We start from the raw sequence: 25,548 nt of genomic DNA on the forward strand, positions 1-25,548 counted from the left end.
ATTCGATCGATTGTACGTCCAAATAAAATCGTAAAAAAAAAAAGAATTCTACGCAAATGGATGATCGGGATTTAAAGCCCGACATTACGAGTAATAGAACCGGAAATACAAACAACGTGCCATCCGGCCAACAAGACGAGCAGTTCTCTATCAACGACATGAATGGAATATGCAATCCTTCTCGCTTATTTTCTCGCATTGTATAATTCATTAGCAAATAATGCTCCCGATGTAATGTTACCATTATTCAAGATTTCCAACAATACCGATACATTCTCACTACCGTGATCCCCTACTTGAAATGTTTCCTTGTCGGACAGCAACGTCGTACACAAGACAGGAAGTGTTATTCACGAACGCGTAGTTTAAGGAAGGGCTCAATTTATCGTAGAAATAATTTAAAGACAAAAACTGTACATTTTGGAGACCGATCGGCGCACATATACGATACGATATTCAATTATAAACATCGTTCGTACCCGTTCGTTTTAATTTTGTGAGTCAGCCCCGCAGGGGAGACTCGTTCAAACAGAATACTAGGACAAACCCATATACCGTACCTATTTTTCGAACTAATTCAAGAAATCCCGCGGGCATTTGGCCATTACTTTTCGTTGTATTGAACCATTTTTTGAATAAAATTGTTCAAGAAACCAATTTTATTGTAACGTTTACTGCGGTGTAACTTTTAAAAGTTTACCATAGCGTTTTGGTAATCAATAGATAAGTTACACGAAAAAAGAAGTTGGATCGACACTGTCCATTTACATTATATTTCGAGAATTATTGCCGAAATAAATCAGATACGTCACACATTAATATTTATGCAAAACGTTAAGAAGAAATTCGTGAGAAAATGTTTCCTTACCTAACTCCTTTGATTCAATTCAATAAACTGAAAGTATTTTTCATCGAGTTTACAAACCAGTGACTATTAGCATCACGACAAGGTTGTTCCAAGTACGGTCGATAGTACGCTACTTATGCAAGTATCGGTAAAGGAATAGTCTCACATCTATTCGAAAAATTGTAAGAAGAAATTCGTGAGAAAATATTTCCTTACCTAATAACTCTTTCGATTCAATTCAATAAACTGAAAGTATCTTTCATCGAGTTTACAAACTAGTGACTATTAGCATCACGACAACGTTATTCCAAGTACGGTTGATAGTACGCTACTTATGCAAGTATCGGTAAAGGAATAGTCTCACATCTATTCGAAAAATTGTAAGAAGAAATTCGTGAGAAAATATTTCCTTACCTAATAACTCTTTCGATTCAATTCAATAAACTGAAAGTATCTTTCATCGAGTTTACAAACTAGTGACTATTAGCATCACGACAACGTTATTCCAAGTACGGTTGATAGTACGCTACTTATGCAAGTATCGGTAAAGGAATAGTCTCACATCTATTCGAAAAATTGTAAGAAGAAATTCGTGAGAAAATATTTCCTTACCTAATAACTCCTTCGATTCAATTGAATAAACTGAAAGTATCTTTCATCGAGTTTGCAAACCAGTGACTATTAGCATCACGACAACGTTATTCCAAGTACGGTCGATAGTACGCTACTTATGCAAGTATCAGTAGAGAAATAGTCTCACATCTATTCGAAAAATTGTAAGAAGAAATTCGTGAGAAAATATTTCCTTACCTAATAACTCTTTCGATTCAATTGAATAAACTGAAAGTATCTTTCATCGAGTTTGCAAACCAGTGACTATTAGCATCACGACAACGTTATTCCAAGTACGGTCGATAGTAAGCTACTTATGCAAGTATCGGTAGAGGAATAGTCTCACGTCTATTCGAAAAAGTTCAAGAAGAAATTCGTGAGAAAATATTTCCTTACCTAATAACTCCTTTGATTCAATTCAATAAACTGAAAGTATCTTTCATCGAGTTTACAAACTAGTGACTATTAGCATCACGACAACGTTATTCCAAGTACGGACGATAGTACGCTACTTATGCAAGTATCGGTAAAGGAATAGTCTCACATCTATTCGAAAAATTGTAAGAAGAAATTCGTGAGAAAATATTTCCTTACCTAATAACTCCTTCGATTCAATTGAATAAACTGAAAGTATCTTTCATCGAGTTTACAAACCAGTGACTATTAGCATCACGACAGCGTTGTTCCAAGTACGTTACTAGTGTAAGTATCGGTAGAGGAATAGTCCCGCGTAAATTCGTAAATGGTGAGAAAAAGGAATTGGTGCGAAAATGTTTCGTTACCTGATGACTCCTTCGACTGGCACGAAGGCTGAGCCTGTGGCTCCACTCGTGCTTCGGGAATTCCACGCCGTATTTCTCCATGTCGGGCTGTTCCTCTCGCTGAAGCTGGTTTAAAGCCCTTCGGGGCAATGGAACACCGTTGTCTGCTACTTCATACTCCCCCTGCCAAGCAGAAAAATATTTTCAGGCTTCCTGCTTTCACGACGCTACCGTGTACTACATGCTTCGGGACACGGACCGTTTTCTTTTCTCCGTGCTGACTGTTTTTCTCGAGAAGACCACGATCTCGTCGCGGAACACCGCCGAGAAAATTATACTCGTTTCCATTCCAGGCCGGAAAGCTTTTTGCTGTTTCAATTCAACTGCGACCACCGGTGCCACATTGTGCAACGAGAAACAATTAAAATTGGTGTAACCGCGAGAACTTTTTCAATTGGCTGCTTCGAAACGGAGGAAATTAAAAATGGGTTGCAATTTTTCAACGATGAAAAAATGTTAAGGTTGTATTAAATAATGTGCCCGCTACGGTCCTATTCAATGAGAACTCGATTCGACCTACACGATGAGAGTCGGGCACTTTACTTAATATTCCTGTTAGTAACACCCGATAGTAACTCTTGAATATATCATAACAATTACTTTCTTGTTTACTATGTTACTTAGAAGGTACCTTTTCACTGTTTCTACAAGGTAGAATTCTTTTTCTTTTAGTTTTTCGCAGATAGTACTTACGCACAATTATGGTATTTAAAAAATAAAGAATACCACCGAGCAGACCTTTCGACACCTTTCAACACCTAATCGCTCAAACTTTAGTCGTTACTCGAGGGAAATCTACGCAAAACTGCTTTCTCTATAAAATACACATTTGGGGTAATACGAACACCAATGTTTAATGTTATTTCCTTGTTACTACCTTGTTGTCGAGCTCGTATTTAGAGTACCAGTTTTGCTCAGAAATAGCTCTATAGAGGTTTCTGTACGCTTTCTGTACAAAATAATCGATCAATCCTTTCCTAAGATTTACCAGTAATGGTAAATAACATTTTCAATCTGAGATTACTCGATAAAGAATTAGATTTGCATTCGTTAACTTTTTCTCACGATCGTACGAGCTTCGATGATTCGCGTTATTCGTTGAACAATTTTAATCCGTGATTAAAAATTTCTCGATGATCCTTGATCATTGAACAGATTACGTTCTGTCGAAACACGAGCATCGAGGTAACCTAAGCGTTCCTCTTAACCTAAAATTAATCGAAATCCGATCGAAATCTTCCGTCAGTTAGACCCCGACGAGGTGTATAAAAAATGCTGGCTCCAGCTTCTTCGCGAAACTGCACGCTCTGCCCGCTTTTCTAAATCGAATTCTGCATGCAAAATAATCGCCGACGGCGCAGAATGTCGTACCGCCAGAGTTGTATCGCATTTAGAATTTCCTCGCATCAACCCCACGATAGCGTGCATTCTCGCGCACTGTCACATTCGATAATTAAATTTCCTCGCTCGAAGAAAAAGGAATTCGAGAATTCGAAGCTTCGATCGAATACCTTTAACCCTTTGCACTCGAGAACCGACTCTCGGTCGTCGATTAACGAACCGGAATTTTTCTAATTTTTCCAATTCCCAAGGAAAATTTCAAATACATATTAGACCGTGATGTATTGTATATAAATTAAATAAAAAGATGTCCGTAAAGAAGAAATAGAATAAAAATAAAATACTAAGGTGGACGAAAAGTGGTCGATGAAAAATATAAGTAGGTCAAAGATGGAGAAAGGAAATATAACTTTTCACTGTAATTTTCGTACAAATAGTTAAATATCAATTCAAAATTAAGATACTTGCGAAACTGAAGACTTTGGTTATTATAGTATTTTATTATACTAAACTATTTTTAGATAAGCGTATTCTTACGAGTACAGTCAATGGAGACATTTACCTTAAGGTTAACAATTTACGAAATATTTAACATTCAAGTTTAATACGACTCGAGCCAGGGATGGGTAAAATTTTAACCGAATAAAGAATTAAATAAAGTTGCGCTAACTTTATTCGTTATACGAAACTTCAAAATCTCGGTTAACTTTATTCAACAAACTTACCAACTTTCCAATGAAATCGCTCACCATTTTGATCGCTCGCGATAACAGGATATGAAAAACTATTCGCAGTTAAGTGTTTCTCGTTTAATTCGTAAGTTCTCTACCAAAAGGGGAAATTTTTCAACATTTGCAACAATTCTCCTGTCGATGGTCCCGCATATTTCCTACATAATGGCTGCATAATTCGATAATTGAAAATTTCTTAATCGTGTCACTCGAGAGGTGCGATATTTCAAATATGCACCTCGTCGATAACGCCTCGTCGATGCATGTGCATCCTTTGTGCAACGAGGATTCGAACCGTACGAAAATCTATCTTCGCGCGCAGTGTTCGTTCGCAGAATGTTTCTAAACAAATGCAACCGGAACAATTTCGTGGAACTTTTTGTAGAATTTCTACGGTTACGTGGTACGTTCGATTCTCTTTCTTCTTCGAATCTGAGAAACGGTTCGAAAGCTCAACGGAGGGTCTGCGTGAATCGTTATCGTTACTTTCGTTGCTTTACTGCCACAAATTGGCCCAAACGACAGACTTTAATCTCCAATTACGTCCCACCCTCCTCTCGTTTTACATAATTTCTTACAAACGATGGTATTGATTCTTCTTCACCCTCGAATGCATCGACCGAGTCATTTTGACGTGATTTCGTCTACGATACGTTCCTCTGTAAAACCTCGATATTTCGATAAAAGTCACAATATTTATATATCCAAGCATTTTTTCATATTCTTTAAAGAAATGGGCAATTACACAAGGCGTATCGAAACGCATTGACATCGTTTCGAGGGTAAAATAATTATTAAAAGCGACACGAAACTTCCAAATGCAAAGAGTGATAATTGCATTAAGTTAAACAGGTGTATCGTAAATATAACGCATAGAAATAATTATAACAAAGGAGAAAAAATCTCTGAATATATTTTTTAAAGAAAAAAAATGTTATACAACCATAGACTCTTAAATGATTTACTAAGAATTTATAATAAAATTACGAGACGATAATGAAGTACTGTTCCGTCGACACGATATACATACATAGTGTCAATATATATTTGTGTTTACGTAAAGTGTAATGTTTACTTGCTGAAATTGTTGATTTTATCGTTGACTTTAGCTGAAACTGATATTTAGTATGCTCACATAGGAGAGAGTGTAACGCACGTGAAGAGTCAGTGTAAAGAATTAATGATGCATTTTCCGAAATTAAACAAAATAAAGAAGAAATTGAAAATAGGATAGATTCTATTTGTTTTGGATGTCAGTTCTGCATTCAAAATAAAAGAAACATTATTTTAAAATGAAATTCTGAATCCATCGACAAAATATTCTATTACTTTTTCCATTTTGTTTGTAACTTTGCTCATGGAATATTTTTGCGAGGACACAAATAGATTTTGTTTAGTCCAATTCAGTTAAATTACAATAATTACAAATAGATATGGAAAATGTTCTTCTACTCGGTGTCAACGAAGCACCGGTCCGTTTTCATTTTATTCTTTTTCTTGTAACATCGTAATAAATTATGCAAAAGTCAGTTCTTCTAAAAAAAAATGTACTTACTCGTCGAACGCGTTATTGTTATTACCCGGATGCTAGAATTCCAAAAGCTCACCTTTTCAGAATTTTTTCATCATTTTTGCGCGCCGAATTCACCTCCAAAGATATATACGTTCTTATATTTTTATACTCTCTGTACGATAGCCTTTCGCAGTTTATTTGAAAAGCGTGTCGATCTCTTCTCCGTTTATTCGAATCGCAGAAGTATGAGAACGGGAGGATAAAAAATTGATACCGTGAAAACGGTTTTGCGATAGGAGAACTAGCGTCTGTGTTCTCGAGTATTGAATCGTTGTCTATGAAGATCGATTCAAGGCAGTCAACGGTCATCAATTTTTTACGTAGCTTTGATTCCTCCAACGTTGTTCGCAAACGTTTCAGTCGTAAACCACTGAATTTTTCGAGCGACGAATTCAATTAAACAATCGGAAAGGTGGATACTCACCGTTCGAAGATTCGATTCAACGAACAATTAATAAACTTTAACGTTTGAATTCGCTACAGCTCGTGCGACTAGGTAACAATTGGAAATTGTTCATTTGTTTTCAAGGTTTTCTTTCCGTTGCAAGCCAAAGACCGCAGCGCAAGATATTTTTGCAGATTCAAGGCTACAATCGCAGCAAATTCATAATGTTCACGATGAATAATCCTTGAAAACAAATTACTACAATGAAAGTAGAACGCTAACTAAACTGTGCGAGTTTATTTTTACCGCGCAACTCGTGGCCAATGAAACGTTAATAAAGAAAGATAATAAAGAGTACAACCATTACGAACATATTTTTTTTCTTTTACCTAAATCGTTCAATTATTTCTCGCGTGGTTTCTTAAAAGTTACTGTACAAAGTACTGTTACAGTACAACTGTTGCACGACTTAGAAATGTAAAAAAAAAAATATAAAGAAGTTGGCAATAAAATGTTTTAATGTTCATGGTGGAATGTTTGAACAAATACTGGAATGAAATAATTTCGTAATATAAATGTAATCGGTTTTGTGTTATTTTATTTTTTTATCAAGGCACAAAAGTCATTTTCAGTTTTTTAAATGGAATATGTAATACTTCTTCCTCGATTTGAACAAAGCATCAAATTCTATATAAAAAAAAAAGGTATCAAACACGGTTTAAAATAAATAATTATTACAATATTCTGAAATAATCTACATATCTTGTATAATAATTTACAAGCATCAACGTGGGTGTTGGCACAACTTGTAAGACAAGTTTGTTTAGGACAGCAGATCATATTGGTAAACATAGTCGTTGTTAGGTGTTAGATATCATCAACCAACTAAGCTTGGTAAATGTATTTAGAACTCGTGCGTGAGAAAGATTGCGATGCTTGGTAACAACGAGAAATAGATCACAATAATCGTTTATAGTGCGTGCGATAAAAATACTGCAATCGAAATCAATCATCGTATTCTATTTTTCTTTCTTTTTTTGAAACTAAGTATTATATAATACTTAGTCTCGTTTTCTCGTTTCTAGTTTCTCGTTTTCTAATAACTACAATAATCAATTGTATCAATTGTAACGGACAATAGTTCAAACATCGCTTGAAATAGAATTTATTTTCAATTTTATTAATTTTAGACACTACTCTTGATGTGATACTTCATCGTGTAAAATTCGTTGCTTCGTTCGAATTCAGGAAAGAATATTAGTTATTCCGTTTAAGAAACTGAAAGTGACTTTCGTCTCTTAATAAAAAAAAAAAAGAAAAACAAAATTACACGAAACGTAAAAATTTGAGTTATTTAAAGTCGTCGCGTTACGAGACTCACTCTGCGCACATATGTAATAAAATTTTAACCACTTCGGAACCACGTACGAGATATTCCGTGACGCAATATCGTTCGTACGACATCACGACGAGATATTCCACGACACAATACAGTTCGTACAACGTCACAGACGAGGTATCTCGCGAATTTATTTGCCAGGACGAGAGTTACAATTTAAGGAAAAATCGATTCACGAAATCTCCCAGCAGATATTGACGAAAAACAAGCTTTTTAGGAACAATTTTGTTTATTTCTCTTCTAAATGGTACGATTCAAAGCATGAAGTAACACATAACGCAACCCTACAATTTTTACAATAATAAATGATTTCTTTATGCAAATTCCGTGCATGTATATTCTTTTTTTTTATACGACGTACAACAACGTTTCTTTATAAATACAGAGTAATAAACATGCGACGTATCTCGTCCGTGGTGTCATACGAACGATATTTTCTCGTGGAATATCTCGTCCACCGTTGCAAAGTGGTCAATAAACGTGAAAAATAGTAACTTTTTTATGGTATTCTACTAAAATTTCTGGTATTTCACTTCTACTGTGGTATTCCTACGTTACACGGTATTCCACTTTATTCTACCTAATTGTGTCGTTGTACGCACTGTAAATAGTGTTTCTTTTCGTTATTAAGTATCTGGGCTTAAAATATGTGTTCCTATTTTCATCGTGCAATACTTTCGATCGCCAACCGTGTAACCCTCGCTCTCCTCGTGTGTTCCAAGCCACTAACTAGAGAAAGGACTCCATGGAGGTCAACCAAGAAACCACCAAACGCGCTAACAGGGGTGGTTTCGGGCGTTTCTTTAATTTAACTTCTTCGTGGACGAATCACTTTGTTTGAAATTCACAAAACCCAAGCTTCTATTATATAAGAGTATAAGAGACATAAGAGTATAAGAGCTTATTTATCTTGTAGATGTATTTACTAAACTTTAAGAGCTTGTCTATCGTGTAGATGTGTTTGTTGATGTTTAACCAAAAGAAGAAGATACACGAAATGCAAACTAATTTCCGTACACGTACAAAATAATACGAGGAAACAAAATATTTAGTACAACTGAAAATGGAAAGTATGTCGACATTGTAATTTAACGCATATAATACATTACTGCAATTCTTTTTGTACGATGTTTGATATCCTTTGGCTCTTATGACTTCTAAAAAGCGACTTGGCGTACTTTTAATTAATTTTTTCAGCAGGAGTTAAAAACTAAACGTACAGTTGAAATGTTTACTTTGAAATTAATACCGTTCGATATACGAGTTCGAATGCATTCGGGTCACTTCTAATCCAGGGACTTTAAGTGTACAGTTAAATGCGCTTTAATGTCGATACTCGATTACAATTTATGGACAATTTATGGATACGGAGATCATCGATTCATAAACGTGCAAATATTATATTTCCCTTGTTCGGAGATGAAAAAAAAAAAGAAAAAAAGTCAAGACTGAGGCTGAAACCGCGAATGGTATACTTGAAGGGACAACGAACGACCCTGAAGAGAGTCCTTCGCAGGCCAGGGACTCGATCAGCCACCGAACAGAGGAAAAAAAAGGATTTTCGATATCGAGTGGCGAAGGTGAGTCGTTTCTCGAGAGTCTTCGAGGGCCATCTAAAGATTCCAATTTGTCCTTCGTCGCCTGCTCGTTTGACGACAGCCCGAAAAAGCTAGCGAAAAAACGCGCTACGAGGATCTATCAGGTAGATCGTGAACACTTTCAACACTTGACCTTTTCGCGTCGATTCAATTCTGGCGAGAAATACATCGTCGTTGACTCGCTGTTATTCAACCAAACTACCGGTGGAAGTAGCCGAGGTGAGACATTACGGGTCAACGTAGCTTAGAATTTTAACGACCAAGTTATTCGTACAAGTAAACGAATAAAATATGTGACGATGAGTAACAATTCTTTCGAGATGGTATCACTCATATTTCGAGTGACTCGTAGATTTTCACTTATCGAATTTCTACCCTCTGAAACGACAAACCAAATGATACGGACTACCCGATCTAACTTATTTTATTATTTTACATTCGTTATTACAGGTTTGATCGAATCTGTAATTATTTTTCTATTTCGCGTACGTTTATAAAAAATACTTTCAATGCGCGTAATCTGCTTCAGTTCGTTGTACACGATGGATATCTGCCTGTTGAATTTTATATTTACGTCGATAAAAATTATGGTACAAAAATTGATTCTATTTTGTGAAATATCTATTACAGTTTATACGTGAAAAAATGATCACGTTTGTCGATATTATTCTTCTTGTTTCAAAGAGTGGCTTGCGTTTTCTTTTTCGAGGAATGGTAACCCTAGTGACGGGGATGGTACCGAATCAATACTATTGATACCAACCTATAAATTACAATTTAGTATCGAACAGTATCAGATATTAGGGTGGCTCGCGAAATATTACACGGTTTTAGCGGTCTCTGTTTCTTTCGAATTGATCTACGAATAGAAAATATACGTGTACCAAACATAGAGTGTTGGACAACACTGTCTCTTCACTTGTTACAAAAATATATCTTGCACTTGTTTGTATTTTCATTGTAAGCGTCGTTTATTTATAAAAGTCGCGACAAAATCAACATTCTGACAGTTTCACTGCACCGTTATTGGTAACGCAACTATAATTCTATAATCGAAACTTTAATTTAGTCCAGATCTTGCTCCGTCCGAATATTACCTCTGCCGAGCAATGGCGCGCTTATTGAGCGGGAAATGACGATATGAAATGTAGCTTCGAAGAACAAGTATGGTATTGCAGGAATGCAATTGCACTCCGAATGGTGACAGGTACTCGTAGATCGTTACGTTTGAAATCATATTCTGCTGTAGATGCAAGTCCATTTTAAGGTTTCGAAACGACCAATACTATCAAGGACACCAGAATAGAATCGTTAACTATTTAGTACATCGACAAAGGTATCGATACTGCGTATTTGATACTGATATCCATTTGATACTTAAGCGTGAAAATATATATGTACTTATAAAAGCCGTGAGTTTTCAGAGAATGCGAGGAACTAGATTGGAACCCTCTATCGTATTTCGATAAACATAAACGAAATAGTCTGCAGAGTCTACTTGGAAGTAGACTCGATACCAGATGAGATAGATTGGTATCCTCTGTAAGTACTTCAGGGAATAAAAGTAGTACATTGGTGATTCTCTGGCCAATGGAGTGAAAGACAGTGCTGCCATCTGAACACTCTAGCGATAATCCCGCGTCAGTTTCATTTTCGGTACACAGACATTACAAATACAACAGTTTCAGGTACAGTGGTCGTCGTCGTTAACTGACCGATAACGCAACAGGGACATCAACCACTTTATAGCTGTACACAAAACACAGGATTATCGCTGGGGTGTATAAGCGGTGACACTCTCTTTGAGTCCGTTGGCGAGAGAATCATCCTGTATAGCTCGATCGAGTGAAAGTAAAGTATGGGTGGCGCTTGGTGGGACAGCTGTGGGGGGCAGAAACTTTAACTAGACGTGGGGAAGGGGAAGCGACGTGTTGGCCAATCAGAGCGCTCGTTTTAGTTCACGAGCAATCGTCGTGCTAGGGCTATTGTCCAGCGTTGTCAAAGCTACTATGAAAGTTCGTAAGTTGTCTCTACAAAGTGAACGACAGAGGGACAAAGGTACCAATCTACACGTATGGTAAGGGATACGGTAACCTCTCGAATGCTAAACCATCGGATTGCGTAACAGTGGAATCTCTGTATTTATATAAAAAATACTAAACGGTCAGATTGCACAGGATGTAGAATCTCTGAGATATACAAAATCGTGGATACGAAAATCTGATTGTGCGAGAAAACTTTTGCAAATATACGAAAGATACATACCTTGCTTTCGATACTTTTGATACTAAATTATTTTAGCAGTGGAATAAGCAACAACGATAGCCAGTAATTATAAGAGAAAAATGATTTGATACGAAGTTCCTGCAACTAAGGAAAAATAAATACTCAAAGTTCCTAACGTTTGTAAGAACTATACAAAAACCTGACAATCACAAAAACAATTTTCTTTCGTACCATTAACTTTAACGAGAAATAACTTGAAACAAGAGTAGTATTTTTTAATCGTTCTTTTGCAATTTTATTCAACGAAGGATTTTATTTTAGTACGTTGATAAATTGGAACAAATAATTATCGAGCTCGAAAATATACTGCAACGATCTTATTTATTGTACCCGGTACCCTGGTTATCCCCTTTGAAAAACTGCAGCGGCTTCCCAAAATTCTTTTGTTGCGAATGCGCATGCAATCTGCTGAAACAAAGGCAATCGACCAATAAAATCCGTATTTATAGCACCGATGCAAGCTGATAACGAAGCTTGCGTTCCGCCGTTCTTTTTCGCGGGATTTCCAGGTGCCAGTTCAAGGAATCCTATACTTTACTGGATTAACCTTTCGTAGCATCCGGTTAATTTAGCAGATTTATTACAAATCTCCAACACAAAAGAACAGAATTTTCGCTTGGATTTTCACGATCAAAATTCGTTTGTAGCGCGCCGGAAAAAATTGACCAATTTCGGCAATAACTGCACCTAGAAAAATATTCAAAAAACAACTCTTCAATATTTCTGTTCGATGCACCAGAGTTCTTATATTTCTCATTTAAACTGTCAAAATACTAAATTAACGGAAACAAATGTTTTAATCGAATGATACAAAAATTAGGCAACTTTTGTAATAATCTTTTCCAATGCAAATTCTAAAGTGAAATAAATGAATACAATTTTTTATCCATAGATATATATGATGGATAAATTCTGATTGCCACAGTTTCATCGTTCGAGAAAGAATTAATTTTGTAATTGCTTGATTAAAAAATTTTCTAAATAAATTTCATTTCACTTTTCAATATTAATTGTAAACATTAAGCGTTTGTAAAAAAAAATTAAACCTATTTGCAATTTGGAAGAAATTGAAACGACATATCCAAGTTTCTTCTTTTTTTAAATGAAACATTACCGATAATCGAAATATTTGTTTTCCTTTATTTACCACTGTAACAATCTAAACAAGAATGATAAAAATATACAGTAAAATGAAAGAGACCTCTTCTTGGATACATTTCCTTGTTACGTAAGCTCGCGGTAACTTTCGTTCATCGAAATCATTTTCCTGTTTTCCCGATTCAATTTTAAATCTATCGAGTGCTCGAACACATCGAGAACGTAATTGATGGAAAATAATTCAAACACCAGATGGAAAATATGAACTTATCCGAAACGTATTCTGGGAATTTATTCGAGAAGTTTATTTGTTAACACTGGAAAAATGATTAACAGCGATCCGCGTGCGCGTGTTGGTGGCCAACGAGCGCGCCTACACAATCAACCAATCAGGACCGTGTATCCATCGTTGAGGCACGATTATATAATAAAGAGGACAGGGACGGTACACCATACAATTTCTATTACCTATTATCTTGTCAGGGATCAATGAAAAAATTATAGAAAATTGGGCTAATTATCACAATCGGGTGAAACGATGTAAACGGGCCGCGTTGGTGAACGTAGCGTGTAACGGTTAAGTATACGAAATCACAATGCAATTGCGCGATCGATAATCGTCACGCGATTGAAGCCCTACATGCTCCGCACGAGCCTCTCAAATGTTTCGCACGAATTCGAAGCAATCGTACAAATAATTTATATGCATTTTGTAAATGAATTCTATTTACTCGTTTTAACTTTTCCATTTCTACGAATAATTTCCACAAATTCGTATCGCTTGTACAATTGTTTTTCATTCGTTTCTACAAATATGTGTATTTCCAATATTAGAGAACTTTGTGCGCATGTATAATATTAGAGAAATATTAACTAACAATGGAAAGCAGGTAGACATTTTAACAAATGAAACACAACCGGAAGAAATTTACAATCTTATAGATAGTTTCCAAAGAAAATATGTACCTACTTAAAAATCTGACTAGAATCGAAAAAGAAGTTCTATTCTCCTTCCTCTCTCGCATTTACATACCTGTATTTTCCTGTTTCTCGTTCGTAAAATAAACGGTACATTAAACGCATTACCATCGATTCGAGAAGTAGTCAATCTCTCCACTTTAATGTAAATCTCCACGTTTGACTAAAAAATTTCATATTTCGTCATCCAATATTAATAAAATTCTAATATTGTTCTCCGTGCCGAGACTGTTCAATTCTTGGAAAATGATTGAAGAATAATCGTAAGGGTGGTGTTCGTCTCGTATGTAACAGAATTGAATGGTAAACGCGCGAAAGGTTTGTTTCTTCCTTCGTTTCCAATCGCGTGTACACGTAGTCGAAATCGAGAATCCATGCAATCAATGGAAAGCAGGGGCTTTACTTCCGGTGAGGTTCCGTCTACCGAGCGTCAAATCGGGCGCCATTGCGCCTGTAATTATCCTGACTCCGTGAATACACCGCGTTCAGAGAAACTGTGGTTTGGACGGTAATGACGGCACGAAAATCTGAGTTGCGGTTAACGGTAATCGATAGAGTGTAATGAAGTCCCTTCGATAATTTTCCTCGATAAAACCGCAAATTCACTGTCTTCGTTGGAGGAGGTCTGATAGGAAATTATCTGTTGGATAGATATGGCTTTCTGAACTTTATACAGGCTCGACCCAGTTGAAACAATGAATAATTATTGACAAATAAAGCCAATAATTTCTCTGAATTTTGAGAGCCTTTTAATTTCTTGAAAATTAATATCTAATCGATAGGTTCTAGGCTGGCGATAAATTCTTCGTAAAGACGGTCCGGCAACTTTTTAATCTCGAATCGATTATTTTGTTTCTCGAGTGGGCGAACGTCTAAATCGATATCGATCGATAAAGTGACTTACCAGCTATTGAACGAGTCGAAACGTAAAGGTTTAATGTTGTAACGAACGAAATTTGTGAGGTAGAAATTGTTGAGTATCTAAGAACGATTAGCGATCGAAAATGTGAATACGAAGTAAAGTAAATTTCATCGAGTACGTTCGAAACGTTTAAACGTAATATAATTATGTAATGTAATTAGTCTTTTCACTGTTGGCTTTCAACGTGGAGGGCAACTTTTCTACGAACACTTTTCTTTCTTTTAAATCTTAAACGTGAATACGAAGATATACAATTTTAACTTCGATGGATGCAATAAATTCTAATCTCGAAATTTCCGAAATGATTCCACGAACCTTATTACCTCCGAAGCGAGTACAATAGTTACGCCATATATGTACAAGGAATGGAAAAGAAATCGATTATAGAAAAACGAAACCAGCTACGAGCTCCGGGTCCCACGCGCTTGTTTATTCACGTTTACGTAACGTTTTTCCTCTGGCGAGTACCAATTAAAATCGCTAACGGATCGAACAACGATAAGTGCAGGTACCCTCATGGTCGACGAGGCGTCGTCTGATTAAAGGTCGCCCATTCTACTGGCCGACAAGACAAACTATAATATTAGAAGCAACGAATGTTCAGCCTCTTGATCAGTTCTCTTGATTCCATGGACGCGAATCACGCTACTTTCTCTACTTCTTTTCAATCTAACCTGAATATTATTATACGCGTTGTCCCGTTTTATGAAACAAATATTGTGTGCATCAGTGAAAATAAACATATGTATTTTATTCATTCGAATTAAAAATTTCCCCCCTCGAGTATTCAACACTGAATATTTTATACCAATTTTTTGTTCCATTCTACGAGAAAGAGAAATAATGCACGTTAATGCAAATCGAGATATATATTATTGACTTACATTAAAATTTGTCAATAGATACATACTTACCTACAGAAATTGAGACCGAAATAATTATTTGATCAAAGAAACGAAAAATAGCTCAATATAATTTTCTTACTCTCTGGAAATATACTTTGTTTGAATTATACTTTCATTTTTAACGAAAACAACCATGCGTACGAGTCTATCGTTTTTGTCATAATTTGACAAGACGTCGGATAAACTTCGATGCGACGACTCACGTCTATGAAACAATAATTCAATCAATCGATCACGAAACTTAATTGTCATTTCTGACATAATTGAATATTATGTATTAAGAGGATTCCACTTGATTGAATATTGTAGAGAGCGATTGTGATTTCTGCCGGTGAAGATTGTATTTTTCACGGCTACGGTTTGTCACGCGATGTTTTATATTATCCGCGTTTCGCTGGATACGCGTGCAGAACCGCATCCGGCAATCGTTTCGCGATAAATGAGAAGTAAACTCTTCCCTCGAATAAGTATTACTTTTCTACCGGCTTGACGAGCAGCTTCAAAGGCTTGCAACGAACTGCTGATCCCCAAAGTATCTGGAATGGAAAACGGTGTACTCAAAAGAATAATGCGGTTTCACTGGCACGATTGCTTTGATAGCGAAAGGTTCTTGATGACATATAAAAATCGAGCCCGGCGAAGTTGTTCCGAGCGCTACGAAATGGCATTTCATCACAAAATGGTGGGACGATTTCCCGGTTTTTTCTCGTTGTTTTTTTTATTTTTTTTTTTGATCACGGCACTCTCGAAAACTCTCAATTTTCTATGGTTTTTTGTTACGCGTACAATGCTACCATAACGTTCCCAGATTGATCGAACGGTGTTAATTCTATTCGCGTCAGCTTTTACAAGGAATATCGATTTCAATGAAACTTCGCAGGTTTGTAGAGCGGTCGAAAATTTAAAAAAAAGAAAAACTCTTCTTTTTGCGGTGCAGTAACTCGAATGCAACAGATGAAATTATCCTTTGAAATTGTTTTACTTTGCCCCTGAATATTATCTTCAAAGCTGTTCCAAATACAAAGTACTTTTTCAATGGAAACTTTACGCTTTTCGTCGAAAAATAACAGTTTGTTGAAATCGAGAAAGAAAGTTAATAAAGAGGTAGATTCACGGTACAACAAAACTTTGTTTTATAATTAAAAAAATTCTTAGAGTATGCGCACGATTGCTCGACTAACGCGACTGTCCATCAGAATTGGAAATTTGATTTGACCGATCACTTCATTAGTCGCGATAACAATAATCAATTAGTCATCACCGAATCGAATCAGTAGTGAAACTACATTTGAACTGTGTAGTCATTAATTGATAATTCGTAATCATAAATTGAAAAACTACCGTCTTAACTGAAACCATTCGATATAAATACAAAATTATGGTAAAAATAATACGTTTAGAAATAATTTATCCGTTCGTTGAATTAATCAATAAATATAAATTCTCTGAGGAAATTTAAATCGTTATGCTGATTTCAATCATTTCGATGAATAAACCAATCATGCCCAATGATATAGATTCACTTTTATTGTTCCCATTATCCATGAATCATAATTAATTATTACTGTGCGACCATAAACATTCATCGCTACCTTCGTCACTCGGTAATGGTAATCGTTATTCGTTAATCATTAATCATATTACATTTTGCCCAACTACGTTTTTTATTACTTATTATTTCTATTATTTGTTTCAACGAAATCTATCTAAATAGGAAATTGTAGAAGTCGATAATATCATTTCTATCTCATTAGAAAATTATAACAGACAATACTACACCACAATAAATTGTTACAAACACCAATGAGAATAAAAATAATGAGTAACGAACAACCATGTCGGACAAATATTTGATATTGACATTTACGAAAACGAAACCTTCCGGAAAAAAATGTCAAAGTATAACATAAAACAACGATGAAAACAAACTTATTAGTATGCTTCAGTGTTTTTTCAAACTTCAACTTTCCATAAACCCTTTTAATAAAGGAAAACTTTCGGCGGACTCTCTACAATAGAATTGAATTATCCTTTTTTTAATTTACGTTGAAACTATTTAAAAAAAAAAGCACTGTATTTGTGTTGTACCAATTTGAATTTAAATTAAATAGTTTCACATTTTTTAATTAAAACTTTTTATACACTGTTTACTACAGCAATGCATGAAAATGAATGTAAAAAACATTAGCAGACTTCCATTAGACTTACTGGTATTTATTCCAGTCTATTTAATAATAAATTTATTTATTCATTCAATGGTATTACAAACCCCTTATTACGTAATTTTCGGGCAAGTCTAATTGAAAACAAAAAATTCAATAAAAGGTTCCACCTCTTCCTACTTCTAACAAAATCAACACGGAAAGTGATAAGTATGTTATAAATACAAAATAATATTGTTAAAACTACACGAAGAATCGAAGAAACTTAAATTTCAAGAGAAGAATGACAATGCTTCTCAAAAACTAAACGATGGATGTTTCATTCTCTGTGTTCTTGTCATCGACGACGAAAAACTTTTTAACGTCTGCTATCAATGAGAATAAAATACTATGGAAAATGCTTTTATTATATTTAGTTAAATACTACATAAAGTTTCCCTTTCTCTTTTGAGAACTCGCGAATTTTCCACGTTACGTTCACGAATCTCCAGGGATCCGGGGATCATGGTCAGCGAAACGTGACTACGTTTTTACGATTTTTCAGAATCGTACCACGAAATGTCCGACACTGGAGAAACGAAACCGAAAAGACTATAAATTTCCACCAGCTGATTCTCCCGCGCGAGAAGAGCCAAATCGGTCTTTAACGTTGACGCTTGACATTATGCCAATCACCGTTTCACCTGGAATCACCGTGACATACGCTTCAGTTTCGAACTTAAATATTAATCGTAACGGTTGATCCACGGATCGTGGCTAAGCACCACATTTCGGGCTGAATTAATGCTGAACAGGAGCACGGATCGCATTATAGCGAACAATGCAGTTAATTCGGAACCGCAAGATGTATAAATGCACAGAACTTCCGGCATGAAATATTGCATGCACAACGTTTAATCCCTTCTTCCTGTTATACTTTATGCGAAAACTCTCTACCCCTCCGGATAAATATTTAATCCCTGCCACGACCCCCTTACGCACACTTCTGAAGGAATTTAAAGGGCTAAGAAGAAAAGAAGCTTTCGAACTCTTTATATTCGCTTAAAGATGTTTCTACATTTTCGGATGAAAATAGAATGAAAGTGATCTTGAATCTTCTGAACGTGTGCACATTTAAGGGTACACGGTTTAAATTTCGTTCAACAATTCGTGAAATTGACCAAGTTACGAGCAGAGAACAGATCTTGGTCTCTCGATGAGCTTCGTGTAGTATGCGTGTAACGTTGACGGGTCGATTACGCATTGTCGCTATCGATTAACATTACAACTACGAACAATGAACGTGTCGCCATTTGTATCGGATCACGTACGTATCTTCGTAGTTGAACAAGGGAAATTGATTTACGAGTACCATTGATTGTCTATTTTGATAATTGTTCGCGAGTATTACCAGGAAAGACATCGTTGATAATTGAGTAATTTGAAAAAAGAAAAAGAGTTCGAAACAAATGAAATTGACCCCTTTGGTAGTTCCAGTGTTGATCACGCATGATCGATCGAAGTCTTGGCAGTAAGGACCAAACGAACGGGATCGAGTCGCGAGTATTTCATTCACGAGTGCAAAGGGGTTAACAAGCACCGGACGAAGAGGTTAAAGTGATGCTTCGTTACCCCGTTAGAGATGTCTCGACGATCCGGTTAATTGGTTTTATTTGGAATTTCAAGTACCCCCGAAAGTTCTTCGACTCCAGGAAGTGATATCGCGCAACGAGGAATCGAGTGGAGGCTCCAGATGCGGAGAGGGAGAGACTGACTTAAAATAATGAGGTGTTACGCGCTCCTTTTTTTATACGGTCCTGATGGAGTGCAGCTCGACGTTCCCTGAGACCACTCTTGCACCGAAATTAACGACTTAGGGGATGAAATTGTACAGTGCGGAGAGGTACGAGGATCACGATTACTTTAACCGATACGATAAACTATTGTAAAATCTTGGTAATACGCAACAAGAGGAACATACGATGTACGACAGAATGTTGTGAAAAATGGTAAAAAATATTCGAGAAAGCGGAGAAAAAAAATAAATGCGATGTAACCTTTTGCAAATTATAATCTCTATAATGTAGAGTGTGTTCCAATAAAAGTGAAGAAACGATGTTATAGAGAAAAAAAAGAGTGCATTTATATTATTATATACGTCGATACGTATATTAAATAGGAATATCTTAAAGTTAAATTCACCGAGATAAAAACAGAGAAAGATTGTAGATATCAATAAATTAAACCACCCAATAGAGTGTTTATCCAGTGTTGATGTTACATAATGTAAAATTCAGATAAAAATTCGTACAATGGGTAAAAAGAGGGAGCATTCTAAGAATACCTTGCATTCGAAACGAGGGTCAACATTATTACGAAAACAAGAGAGAATTGTTACCGAAGAGGCTGCATGTGCAGTAGATTCGTTATATGGTACTATAACAGATGAGTTACGATAGAATAAACAAAAATGAATTTTTCCCGAAATTAATTATTTTCGAACCGGTGTATAGGGTTTATCGGAGAACGCTTTATCCAATCGATTTAAAACTTAAACTCTATATTTACAGATATATTCCATTACGTATCGTTGCGTACACAAATTTTTTCGAATCTTTAATACCTTTCGAGAAAAGCTTCGAATTCTGCAGATTTCTACAAGAATAGTTACAATCCAGTTTTTTATTTCGGATAACTCGGATAAGAAATGCAATAGAAAATTTTAAAAATAAATGAACTTTTTCGTTTATCAAAATGAGAAGCCTTCCTTAACATTAACTCGGTAGAACATTTTGAAACATCTCTGAATGCAGTCAAATTACTTCACAAGGTTTCTATGTTCAGCATTGCAAATCTGTTCTATTATGAACCTCTAATGAATAAACTAAACGTTTCGTGCACGTCTGTCAAGAAAGGTCCAGAAGGCTTGGGTTGGTAGAATTTTGGCAGCTATTCAACTGGACCAACCTCTCGTGTTGAGTGTGTATTTCATGTAAATATGACCCAATACCAATGCTCGGAAGCAAATTGTCCATTTCTTTGTACAAGTTGGCTCGTTGATCATTAACAAAACTCTCTTTAGGAATTCAGGGTTCGTGAGTACGTGTGACGTAAAAGATTTACATTTTTATGAGAACTGTACACCACTGTCGATGAAATATTTATTACAAACATATTATATCGATGAAATATTTATTACAAAGTATCGATATCGAGAATGGACCAGGCACAGGTACTCTCGGGTGTAAATTATAAGTGAAATTTCGATACCTGACAATACTTCCTATTAACGATCTTGATATCAACGTCTTCAAAGATTGGGAAAGTCGTTTCATTTTCCAAAATGGAGAATGTATAATTTAATAAAATGTTTATACACTCGAAAAAAATCGTGTTTCATTTTCACAAAAAAAAAAAAAACGAAATGACTTTCCGAACAACCCAATGCAAAGACCAACGACAAAGATGTTCCTCATTGTCGGACCGACATCAATCATTTAACGTAAATTCGTTATTTCGCGGGAGTTTCGAGTTTCGTAGGCATCGATCAATTATGGAAATGAAATCGACGTTACGAAAACGATTCGATCGATCCGTTTCCAATAATAGAACACGATGGCACTCGTTACGCTATTGCTAATACGAATCATTATAACACTGGATGTGTAACGGACTGCCAATCGCGAGCGAAGGCGAATTGGTTTCGATTTCGAGGGATACTATCGAACTCTTTATTCGATAATTGAAACCTGTGACGTTCACGACGACGAGATGAAGAAAGTGAGAGCGAAAGAGAACGAAAGACACCGCATTACATCCGCAGTGATTACTTCTACTACGTTTCTTACGTTTTATTTCTTTTTTTTTTTTCTTTCGTTGCTAAAAATATCCAGTACCCTGTTCGGTCAAATTGGAATTCGGAACTGCGAATCTGAACCTAAACGGGATTCGTGCAACGATGAAAATAAATAGTGGCGATACGTTCTGAGGGCCGAAACGATGCAGAACGCTGTTGGTAGATAATTTAGGAAATGCGCAGCGGTTTGAACTTGTATGGAAAAGTTACATGGTTCTAGATTGCTGCATTTGGAGTTGACCGTGCTCGACTGAGATTTCGAAATTCAACGTAGCCGGGGAATATTCCGCAGCGATGAGAATGGTACCGAAACGGTACCATTTATGAAAGAAAATAAATTGCAATCTAGGCATCAAAGAGAATCAATGCCTAGTCGACACTGTTGTGGAACTGTCGTTAAAGAGTCTGCTCAGATCCTGACAAAAGTGTCGAATTTGAGATTAATTTTTCAGATTAATTTCAACCTGTGCGCATATAGTTATTTACATTTTGCGAAGCTATAGGAATTTTTTCATACATGGATGCTTGATTTCGTTTTTAAAGAATATAAATTACAATTTAGATATCGAAGAATCGGTTCTTAAAGGAATAAGAAAGTAAACAATTGAAGAAATTACAGCTCTTCGAAAAAAATATTCAATTTCTTCGCTAAGTTTTGCTGTTTTTTCAATTTATTAATAAAAATTGTCAAATAAACGTCTTTTTTTCGTCTTCTTCGTCGAGAAGTCGAAGAACCAATGTAAATTATGCAGACTTTGGACTCGATACAGTTGTACGACAAAATATTTTTAAAACTCAATAGCTAAAATTGAAATAAAATTCCAATTTTTGAATCTTGCTTCTTTATTTTACCGATCGAGGAATTTACTTTTTGTACGATAATCAGGATATAAAAACAATTACGAAGCTGAAAGATAAATTTGCAAAGAAGCCATTATTTTCCGACCCGGAACCCTAATTGTCTTCCTCGAACTTCAAACTGTTACGCTCGAGTATACTCGAGGATGGATAACAATATTATTCTAGATGCTCGAGTTAAAGACCAACTATTTAAACTTCGACTTTCCTGTACAATTCTATAAGACTTTTTACTTCTCGATATAACTTTTATTTATAAAGTGAATTCTCGGATTACACGAATTCGTAAATAATAATCCAGATAATAAATAAAGTTTCTTTTCTTCAGATTTTCCCTCCGTAAACGATTACATAAATCTGTTCGACTTTCATTAACTTTCGAAGCTCAGATTGCACGTTAAATGTATTCTAGAGAGAAATAAAGATCAATTCCGTAGGGAACTTACGAATCGTATCGAGTCGGACGTTTTAATCAATCTTTGTAAGACCTGCGACTAAGTAAACATTAATCATCGGCGTTCACATTACTCATGGTACTACGTTCTTCTTAATCCTGGAATTTCTATCTTCTTACGATTAATCGTATTTGTACAATTTGACTCGCGCGACGTTCAACTTGCGCGAAATCCTTCAAAATTCAAGACACGAGTTAAAGTGTAAATCAAGGATCGATCGTACATCTTGTTTACACGAAAATAATTACGAGAACGAATAACAGCGTTACGATAATAATTTTACCAGCAACGAGACTCTCAGGATTCGAATTTCATGCGATTTAAAAAATTAGTTTACGATTGTTCGCATCGTAACCATTGCTACGTTCTTCTTAATCCAGGAGTAATCTTTTCTCCTTCGTACAATACATCGTGTTTGTACCATTTGACGTTGGTATTGGGAAACTTTTGAACGAATCAACTTACTGTATTTACAAGTACCAGGTTATTCGATAAGTTTCGTCGTTCGATCAAACTTATTGACCAGTATGGTATTAAGTTGTTCAAAAAAGTTTTGTCATTCGATAAAACTTATTGAACGATACCACATTGAACAGTACTGTTCGATAAGTTTCGTAATACCACATTGAACAGTACTGTTCGATAAATTTTATCAAACGACGAAACTTATCCAACAACCTGTTACAATAATCAGCGAAAAATAAATTGTGAAATTAATTACAGCACAGAGGATTTTCCTATCGGTGATCGATACGATGAACATGTTAAGAGACGACTTTCTTAAATCCGTAAAAAATTGCTAAAAATGCTACACTCGAAGTACCGAACGAGTGTTATCTCCGCGCAGCGATCCTCGCCGCGGGCACGAGGACTGTTAACGAGTCGTGGTGTTAATCGACGATAAAATTCGAGCATTCTTACCTCGCTTGACACTCGATCTTGACTCGATTCTCATTCTCGTCGATGCGTGCCCACCTCAAAGCTTCCTCGCGTTCATATTTCCATCAGTCGATACGATCGTCGATCAATTTCCAAACGGATCCAGGTGATCTCTCGCACCCGTTCTCACCCACATCGTTGATCTCGAGATCGTCCAGAACGAGTCAATTTATCTCGAACCGTCTATCCCACTCTCGTACGGCCTAGAAATCTTCTCGATCGCAAAATCTCTCGTTCGGGATAGACTCGTCGATCTCGCGATCGTCCAGACGGAGTAAATCCCCCCCGAGTGTTTTCTCTAACCGTCCTCGATCGCACTCTTCGCGAAATCGTCTCAGGATGGATTCACAAGGGTAAAATTATCTCCCGAATCACCTCCTGGATGCTCGAACCGCGTTAAATCGCGAGCAAATAAATTCTTGGCAAAAACGTTCCGCGCAAACGTGCATTGAAATCTGAACCTCGCAAGGGTAGAAACGAGCTCTCCGTTTCATCCGTTCGCTATCGATGTTCTCTCGATCGACGAATCGGAAACATCGGAACGAAAGTCGCGCACAAAAGTTCGAGTAAAACGGAGACCATTCACCGTGGTTCCTTGACCGGTTCGCCGCCGCTGGAACAAAGGGCCAAATTGCACAAGTATCCGTCTCCCGCGATTAGGCCTGAACGACCGACGAACTCGGTCTCTGGTTCGTTGCACTTGTCCACGAGTCGGTTCGTGTCCATGATTTACCAGTCGTTCGCATCGATAGGAGAAATCAATCGACGCGCGATCTCTCGTTCACTCGATTGCGAGAGAACGTAACGATCGTTATCACGGAGCGACGCGTGACATACGAACCGGACGATTCCCGTAAGAAGATTCTCGGTTAATTCTTTAAGGATCTCCTCCTCCCCCCTAAGATCTCCGTCCGAGGAATAAAGTCCGATCGGTTGGTTTGGGTGAACTCCCGAACTTTCAGCGGGCCGTAAAGCTCTGAAAACTCAAAGTAACTCGAGGGAATCCCTCCATTCGCGCGTTTCTCTCCGCATGGTCGTGCGTTGCGTGGAGATCCGTGCGCGTAGCAGCTCCTCGTGGTCGTAGGGTACGAGGTACGAACGCAGCACCGGTCGTTCCGGTGGGGCAGGAACGCGACGCGTCTCCGGCCAGTGTCGCGCGCAGACTGAGGCTGCGATTCACCGAGCGGTTCCGTGTTTCCTCGCGGCTCTCCAGCCACGCGTACTGTGCGCAGGGCTCGTGTGCATCCCACGCCCGGACCCCGAGACGGAGACACGCAAACCCCCGCGACACTGGATTAACCCTTAAACCGTTCGTCTTCGCGGTTGTCGCGCGAAATTGAGAGTGATTCCGACGCCGGTGCCCGACTAAGTGGAATGGATTGTTTCGGCCATCGCGACCGTGGACCTCGTGGATCGACGCGCAGCGAACTTTCGAAATTGATCAAAGAGGGGGCTGGCTCCCTTATTCGAGAGTTCGAGACATCGGTACGGGCAACGGTCATCTACAAGCCTAGGTTTCACGATCGACGCGTCGCCTATCGAACAGCGCGCGAGTATTTCTTAATGGGGAAAAGTACGCGTTAGTTTTTGGATTTACAATAAATTCGTCCGTAATTTCGAATATTTACACTTGTACCTTACGGTTTGTACGTTTGTATAATTTAGTATAGGAATTTACACTACGAAGTAGTTTCGTAAATTTACATTACGAAGCCCCCCTAAAGTTTGTCCTAACTTTAACAACTTCTTTGCCCTCAGAATTTATGTGAAAATTATTTTAGCGATACGGAAGGACATTACCAC

At 36.9% G+C, this 25,548-nt stretch overlaps 1 protein-coding gene across 2 annotated transcripts in view; it reads right to left on the reverse strand.

The window, feature by feature from the left end:
* The window catches only part of LOC143153004 (adenylate cyclase type 6), a 116,564-nt gene extending 92,406 nt beyond the window's left edge, over positions 1-24,158 (reverse strand). For both annotated transcript variants that reach the window (XR_012993699.1, XM_076323709.1), the window contains exons 1-2: positions 23,728-24,158; positions 2,242-2,403 (exon numbers count right to left, since the gene is read on the reverse strand). Coding sequence is in view for 1 of the 2 variants with exons in the window: in XM_076323709.1 (XP_076179824.1) it covers positions 2,242-2,322 (81 nt within the window). In the remaining variant the exon portion in view is untranslated. The remainder of the gene's footprint in view (positions 1-2,241; positions 2,404-23,727) is intronic.
* Between the last annotated feature and the right edge of the window lie 1,390 nt (positions 24,159-25,548).

The sequence above is a fragment of the Ptiloglossa arizonensis genome, chromosome 12 (genome assembly GCF_051014685.1).
Source record: "Ptiloglossa arizonensis isolate GNS036 chromosome 12, iyPtiAriz1_principal, whole genome shotgun sequence".
NCBI classification, from domain to species: Eukaryota; Metazoa; Arthropoda; class Insecta; order Hymenoptera; family Colletidae; genus Ptiloglossa; species Ptiloglossa arizonensis.